General features: G+C 52.4%; 1 protein-coding gene across 1 annotated transcript; it reads left to right on the top strand.

Moving 5' to 3' along the window:
• Positions 1–138: 138 nt before the first annotated feature.
• On the top strand, positions 139–6,567 carry UTP11 (UTP11 small subunit processome component). Its single transcript, XM_083369631.1, has 8 exons — positions 139–242; positions 326–387; positions 475–577; positions 696–809; positions 1,148–1,241; positions 4,598–4,728; positions 6,005–6,115; positions 6,384–6,567. Exons 1-8 carry the CDS (start codon positions 183–185, stop codon positions 6,465–6,467), a joined length of 759 nt encoding a protein of 252 aa, XP_083225757.1. The 5' UTR covers positions 139–182; the 3' UTR covers positions 6,468–6,567.
• The last annotated feature ends 1,623 nt before the right edge of the window (positions 6,568–8,190 follow it).

Genomic DNA, 8,190 nt, shown 5'->3' with positions numbered 1-8,190 from the left:
CCGCCGCCACACGTATGTGTGGGGGGCGGGGCTTCGGAGCCAGAGGCGCGGCCCCGCCCAGCAGGTTGGGAGCGTCGGAGGGAGCCCGGGGCGGGGCGAGGGGGCGGGGCGAGGGGCTCAGGCCCCGCCTCTCGGGCCTGCGTAGCGCGGACTGGGCGGGACTTCCGCCGGAAGCGGCAGTCATGGCGGCGTTCGCGAAGGCGGCCAAGTCGCGGCAGCGGCAGCACCTCGAGCGGGGCCAGGTGGGCGCGGCGGGGGGGTACGGCGGGGGGGGCGGCGGCGGGCCCTGTTTCTCACCCCCCCCTGACTGTGCGTTTCCCCTCAGCTCGCCTCGCGCAAGGCCCTGGGGCTGCTGGAGAAGAAGGCCGACTACCGGCTGCGCGCCGCGTGAGTGACGGGGCTCCCGGGGGAGCGGGGAGGGGGGGACGGGGGGGGGTCTCCCCGGGGCTGCTGACCGCGCGCCTTTCCCCGCAGCGACTTCCAGAAGAAGCGGGATGCGTTGCGGGCGCTGCGCCGCCGGGCGCAGGAGAAGAACCCCGACGAGTTCTACTTCCGGATGAGCCGCGAGCGGCTGCAGGTGGGGGGCCGGCCGGGGGGGGCGTGGGGGGGGCAGGGGGGGGGCCGAGGGGGGCCGAAAGGGTGCCGGGCGCCCGTTGCCCGCCCTCGGAGCCCGACGCCCGCTGCCTTGCCGGCAGGACGGGGCGCACGTGATCCGCCGGCAGGAAGAGGACTGCCCGCCCGAGCAGCAGAAGCTGCTGAAGACGCAGGACCTGAAGTACGTGGAGATGAAGCGAGTGGCCGAGGTCCAGGTCAGGAGACCCCACCCCCCTTCCCCTCCCCACCCCGGCCGCTGGGCTCACCCCCTTCCCCCGGCCGCCGGTCAGGTCTCTCCGCCTGTTGGCGCTGCGGTCCAGCCGGCCAGTTCCAACCCGGTCCTGGCGCTGCGAGGGATGGCGGTTGCAGGCCGGGAGTCCTCCCGGCTTCTCCTTGTTCAGCTGCTGCGGCCGGGCCCAGGGTCGCCTTTTGGGGGTGGGAGGGGGAGCCGATGCCCGACCTCCGAATTGTGCTGGGGGGGGGCGGCGGAGGGGGGAGGCAGCTGCCCAAGCCTCGGTTTGGCCACTCTGGCCTGGCATCTTTGTAATCACAGAAAATCGAGCAGCTGAAGTCGGAGCTCCACCTGCTGGACGCCGAGGGGAAGCAGCCCAATAAGCACGTGTTCTTTTTTGACACCAAGGAGGAAGGTAAGAGGGTGTGTGTGTGTGTGTTGGTTGGCGGCTGCCCCTGACTTTGTTGTTGTTAACTGTTTAACAGAGTACTTTTAAACTTGGAACTTATTTTACCAATGGCTGGGGAAAAGAATAAGGGATTAGGAATTAAATCTGTATTTGTTGTTGTTAGTTGCGAAGTCGTGTCCGACCCATCGCGACCCCATGGACAATGTTCCTCCAGGCTTTCCTGTCCTCTACCATCTTCTGGAGTCCATTTAAGCTCACGCCTACTGCTTCAGTGACTCCATCCAGCCATCACCTCCTCGGTCGTCCCCTTCTTCTATTGCCCTCAACCTTTCCCAGCATGAGGCTCTTCTCCAGTGAGTCCTTCCTTCTCATTAGGTGGCCAAAGTATTTGAGTTTTAGCTTCAGGATCTGGCCTTCTAAAGAGCAGTCAGGGTTGATCTCCTCTAGGACTGACCGGTTTGATCGCCTTGCAGTCCAAGGGACTCGCAGCAGTCTTCTCCAGCACCATATCCTAACTGGGTATGGACAAACCTGCCTAAGTGGATTTTGGCCTTCTGGTAGAATGCTGGAGGAAAAGGAGCAGGGTTGCCTTGTTGGTGCTGCTTAAAAATAAAACCCTGTTCTGTGAAATGTTTCCTGTCTGGCAGACAGGCTTGCCAGCAACAGGCAACTGAATTGCAGCAAATTGTAATTCATGCTAACGTCGTTTATTCTAATCACTAACTCACAAGGAGTGACTTACAAATATCAAAATGATGGTTCTGTCCTTGAGCTTGCGATCTAAAAAGATAAAAGAAAAATGGAAAGGGGGGGTGCCCACGGGAGGAAAGAAACAACTCCAGATCCAATATTAAGAATTTTTTATAAAGGCTAGCTGAGGTGAAAACTAGAGATGCACACAAAAGAGAAAAAGCCTGTGGTTTTGTCATCTTAAGTCTCTGAAATTTCACCAATCTCTTCTAGGTGAGTTGTAATTCAACTAAATTGAAAAACCTGCTAGTTCTGAGAAAGAAAAGGGCAAATGGATATAAAATGTTAACATATCCCTGTTAAAATGCCAGCTTTTTGAGATGTAAAAAAAATTAGACCAAGATAGATTACTTCAGATTTTTCCCACCTTTAACATAACATATAAGCTGTACAGTTCAATTGAAGAACAGATATTTTAGGAAGAAAAAATATAACAAGGTTGCATAAGCGTGCATACCCTTAAAGTAATATTTTCTTGAAGTACTTTTTGACAGATTGTGAGGGAATCTCCGGTGCACAGCCCTTTTCGGGTCACCCCACACATTTTCAATTGGATTTGGGTCTGGACTCTAGCTGAGCCATTCCAAAACTTTGATGTTTTCCAGGTGAAGCCATTATTTTGTTGATTTGGAGGTATGCCTTTGGTCACTCTGTTGAAAGGTGAAATTCCTCTTCATCTTCAGCATTTTAGCAGAGGTTTGAAACTGTCTATTCCTTGTGCTGGACTAAAGCCCTTCTTCCAACTGAAGAAAAGCAGCCCCAAAGGAAGCTGTGGGTATAGTGTATTTTTGATGGTGCACAATATTATTTTTGTACCAAATACACTTTTTGGAATTATGGCCAAAAAGCTCAACTTGGTCTCATCAGAATGTAACATGTTTTCTCACATGCTTTTGTCAGACTTAAGGTAATTTTTTGCAAAATCTAGCTGGTCTTGGATTTTTTTGGGGTAAGAAAAAGCTTCTGTCTTGCCACCCTATTCCACAGCACAGATATATGAAAAATACAGGGGATTGTTGTCACATGTAGTAAATAACTTGCTGGAAATTCCTGTATCTCCTTCAATGTTGCTATAGGGCAGGGGTGTCAAACTGCCGTTCCGTCATCCAGAAGCCGCGCCCACCCTATTGCCGGCAATGGCAAAACCGTTCCCATAGGGCCTCTTGGCAGCCTCTTGGACCAGTTTTCTTCATTTTTAAAAATCAATTTTGGAAGGACCTCTAGTTCTTGGTAATGTCATTGTTATAAGTTCTCCACTTGTTGATCATTGTCTTCACTGTGTTCCATGATATATCCAATGCCTTGGAAATGGTTTTGTACCATTCTCTTGGCTGATACCTTGCAATAATGAGATCCCTTTGAAGCACGGGTCTTCAAACTTGTCCCTTTTATGACTTGTGGACTTCAACTCCCAGAATTCCTCAGCCAGGAAAATTGCTTTGAAGCTTTGTAAGCTCTTTGCAGACCATTGCTTTTGCTAAGAGGCAATTGAGTAAATGTCAAAAAAAAATCCTGCAGGAACTGCTGAACTTTATATGGGCTTGATCAGAGTCAATTTAATTGATGACAGGTATGTATTGACTAGAGGGACACGGTGGCTCAGTGGGTTAGGACACTGAGCTTGTCGATCAGATGGTTGGCAGTTTGGTGGGTCGAATCCCGAGTGCCGCGTAACAGACTGAGCACCTGTTACTCATCCCAGCTTCTGCCCACCTAGCAGTTCGAAAGCACGTAAAAATGCAAGTAGAAAGATAGGGACCACTCCGGTGGGAAGGTAACAGTGTTCCATGCGCCTTTGGCATCTAGTCATGCCGGCCACATGACCACAGAGACGTCCTTGGACAAGTGCTGGCTCTTCGGCTTTGAAACAGAGATGAGCACCGGCCCCTAGAGTTGGAAACGACTAGCATGCTTGTGTGGGGAAACCTTTACCTACCTTTATGTATTGACTATTTACCATAAATCTGAACATGATTGGTTAATTCTGAACACGGCCACATCCCTTAAACACACTTAAACAATCATGTTATTGTATCTTTTTATTGTTATTTTTCCTCCTAAAAGATTTCAGTTGTTTTCAACTGAATTGCTTATATGTTATATTAAAGGTGAAAAAAAATCCTGAAATGATTTTATCTCGATCTGATTTTTTTTACATGTCAAAATCCTTGCATTTGACAGGGGTGTGTGGTGGTTTTATATCCACTGTATTCACCCTTTTGTCTCAGCCAAAACTCAGAACTAGCAAGTTTTTCAGTTTAGCTGAATTGCAATTCACCTAAAACAGATTGGTGAAACTTCCAAGGCTCAAGGTATTCAAGACTTTGTTGGTATTCAATATCAGTAGGAATTGTCTAGAATAATGGTTTCTTGAGATGGCGAACCTTTTTAAGAAGATTAGGGACTCCCAAAGGAAGAATGCAACCGGCTTCTGCTCTCCCTCTGTTGAAGCTCTTCTAAGTGAAGTAGCATGCCTGGGTTGTTTGGCCTTTTCCCCTTGGTGCAGCACATTTCCTTTGTAAGCCTAAGGCTGGCCTCAGTTGGTTTGCAAGCTGGGAGTCAGGGAGGGAGGGCCCAACTAATTATGAAAAACCAACCTGTCCTTTTCTCAGTGCAAGGGTTTGATGTTGCTCTCCATCTGAACACTGCTCCGGAGCTGGTCAGCAGAGTCTACAACAGGCCGACCCTTGAAACCCTGAAGAAAAACGCTGTTTCGGGGATCACCACTGATGGACAGTTACAGGTCTGATATTCTAAAGCTTCTTGGATGCCAAGAGTCTTCTCTTGGTCTCAGTTTGCACCCGGGGGCGGGAGGAGGAGCAAATTTGTACGGATACCTGAAGTCGTTGGGAGTGGACAGGACACCTCAGTTGTACGTGCCAAAGCTGAGTAGGCCCTCGCCTTTCTTCTACTGGAACAGAGGAAAAGGTTTATGCTCTTCCCAGTGTGCCTTCAATCCCCTCCTCCTGGAGGGGGCAACATGTAGGAAGAGGTCAGGATGGACAAAGTCCTCTTGGGTTCTCCAGACTCAAGGTTTTTTTTGTGGTTTGTAAAACATGCTTCAGAAGGAAGTGACCGACTCCAGTGTCTTAAGTGGCATCTGGGAGGTGATGGGAAGTGGCTGTTCACCCTTTTCAAGGGACTCCAATGAGCTTGTGGCAGGTGAACAGGACCGCCGCCAGGTTTGACTCTCGGTGGCGTCTTACTGCTCCGTTGGCAGAAGGCTTTTGGCATGGCGGCTGGAGGGAACAGCTGAGCTACGGAAGAGTGCAAATCTTCTCCCTCCTGTTGTGGATTTCAGGCTGATCTGCCAGGGAAGCCGCTTTCAGGGCTGAATGCAGCTGCTTCCTCTGCATGTGGGGTTGTTGCTGTTCACTTGGTCTCCTCCGGTACAGCTGGAGTGGAGGGAACTTAGCTCCGGAAGCTGCAATGGAGTTGCACCAGGGTGCCTTTGGGATGGGTAGGACCCGGCGGGAGATGCGATGTGGGGACATGTGAAGGTTGCCTAGAACCACCGAGGGGGAGGGAACTTCAACAGATGATGATAAGCTCCCATTCTCTCTGGCTGGCTTATTGCTGACATCCCTAGACTAGTTCAGACTGGTGGGTTTTCTTCTCTCCCAGGAGACTTGAGTCATCATCATCTACAGGGGAACAAGTTTGGATCTGTCCTGAGTGTTGGTGCTAATTAGCCCACACCTGCCATGATGGGTTGTGTCAGGAATGCTTGGGCTGGGGCACGGGTGCAGCAGGAATGGACAGCCCTGTTGCTGGGGTGAGCCAGCCCCTGCCCCCTCTGGTTCTCCTCCTGCAAAGCCAGAGCAGCGTCGCTTGACTGCAGCTTCAGAGCGCTTCCGTTAGGTGGTCCTGCCCCAGCCGTCTTGTCTTGCAGACTTGCATGATTTTGGGGACTTCCCTTGACAGCCCAGTTGCAGAAGGACCTGGTTGCAAGGAGAGGCCTGCCCGGCCTTTGGGAGCACCTGGGTGAAAAGAATGGCCTCTCTCTTCTCTGTCTCCAGAGGTTGGCCCGCCAGAGGAAGAATCAGTACAGCCTGCTGAGGCAGCGCATCGAGCGTGAGCGGAAGTTGTTTGTCATTGCGCAGAAGCTCCAGACCCGGAAAGATCTCTTGGTGAGGATGGCTGCTTATGGGCCCCGCAGGAGGCGGCCTCTGCTCCCCCTTGCAGGCCATGGAAACAGCAACCTCCTTCCCTTCTGGCATTTCGTCCTTAAGGGATGCATCTGACCACCAGCTCGGGAAGACCCTGTGCTTCTTCTGTGGGGAAGCAGCTGGCTGATGGGGCCGAGGGCTGGTCTGGGCACCCAGCCCTTCTCTGGAAGCAGTGGCCGGGCTTTTGACAGAGCAGGTTGCCTAGGGAATCTTCTCTTCTTGATTTCAGGACAAAACAGAGAGAGTGAAGTTGAAGAAGGAAACTGTAAATCAGCCAGCAATTTATAAGTTCCAGTTTAGACGGAAGCGCTGACTCTTCTGTGAAGAGGGATCTCTTCCCTTTATTGGCTTGCAAACTTTACAAATGCTTTTCCCGCCTCTTGTACCAGTTCAATAAACCCAACAAGAACGGTTGTGAGTGTGTGGCTGTCCTTTCCACCCTGCCCATCCGGGCGCTCTCTTTGGAGCTCGGCTCCTGCGTTGCCCCCTTTCGAGGTAGAAGGGCTGGGGGAAAAAGAACCCTGCGCCCGATCCTGGCCAGGTCAGATGGAAGGGGAAGGTAAGCACTGGGACAGGGTGCCTCTCTCCTTCCCGAAGCGCTCTGAAAGTGGGGAGCAGCTGGGCCAGGCTGGGCTTCGACAGCCTCCCACCTGGCTTGGGGTTTGCGCCGCTCCTGAGGGAGGAAAGGGACTTGCAGGAGTGGAGGGATGAAAATGCGCGTTCCAGGGTTGTGATGCAAGTGTAAAAAAAGGCGACACTTCTGCATGATTTTAGAATTTGCTGCTGTGCTTCTATGCCCCAGAGCAGGGGTGTCAGACTCAATTTCATTGAGGGCCACATCAGCATTGCGGTTGCCCTCAGGGGGCTGGGTGGGTGTGGCCTGGGTGGGCGTGGCCTACTGTGGGCATGGCTAGAGTGCGTATGGCCTACTGGGTGGGCGTGGCCAGCTCTACATCGTTCGCATCAAGGGTGCCTATGGGGGCCTGGGCAGGAGTGGGACAGATCTGAGGGTCTCTGGCGGAAGGAGGGTCCCTGGGCCAGGGCCAAGGCAGTGGGGGCCGTTCCCTCACTGTTTCCAGGATGGCTTCGTGGGCCGCATGAAACCACTTCCCCGGCCGGATCCAGCCCCCGGGCCTTGTGTTTGACATGTCTGCCCCAGAGGCTTCGGTGTGAGTTGCTAGGCGCAGGTGGGTGTTGTGAACGGATGCCCAGCAGGTGGCAGTGCGGTTTCACCGAAGGCTGGCTGGGAACGTGACAGCTGTGGTTGGATTTAGGCGCTAACCAGAACGGGGCCTTCCGCCGGATGGGCTTGCTCGGCTCTGCCAGCAGATACACTGGATATAATCTGGTTGGCTAGTCTTGCTGCTCTCCTCCTTCCCCCCCCCCCCCCATTTGAAGTATTTGTCCCTGAAAGATAATGGCTGTGATGATGGGAGACACAACCTTGTGGTTTGTTGCAATTGTGCAAGGCTAAAAGGTAGCTGGAAAATCTGGTTTGTGGTATCAAGCCAGCTCTTCTAGGGTAGGTGAGCAACCAAGAGAGGGTTTTGTGTGAACAGAGAGGCAGCATTCTGACTGATTTGTGGTTTCTCCATTTTTCTGATTTCCTTTGGCTTCCCGTCTCTTCTTCAGTCCCACGCCTGTGTCTTGGAGGAGGAGAAAAATTCTCAGCATGATCTTTTCCTTTCTGCCCTACCGCTGGGCATTGGGAAACGTTCCTGCTGGAAGGGGAAGCGTCTTAAGGGCTTGTCTTGCAAGTCCATGAGGAACTGGGGATTCAGGGCAGTGAACTCAAAAGCAATTGCAAACAGCAGCAGTAAAATCTCTCACAATGGGGTGGCTGGCGCCTGGGAGAAAGCCACCCGTCCCCTTTGCCTGAAAAAGATGGGGGGGGGGGGAGAAATTCTGATAAGATGACACACACAGGCAGGATCAAAACTGAAATCTCCCTTTGATGCCTTCAGCTGCAGCAGTTGTGAAAAAGCCAATTCTGTAACGGACGTAATGCCAAAGGCTGGAAAATAAAAACTGGACCA

The sequence above is a fragment of the Vipera ursinii genome, assembly GCF_947247035.1.
Source record: "Vipera ursinii genome assembly, chromosome: 9".
NCBI lineage: Eukaryota > Metazoa > Chordata > Lepidosauria > Squamata > Viperidae > Vipera > Vipera ursinii.
The sequence above is the reverse complement of the archived record's forward strand: the minus strand, read 5'-3'. Positions and strand labels throughout refer to the sequence as shown.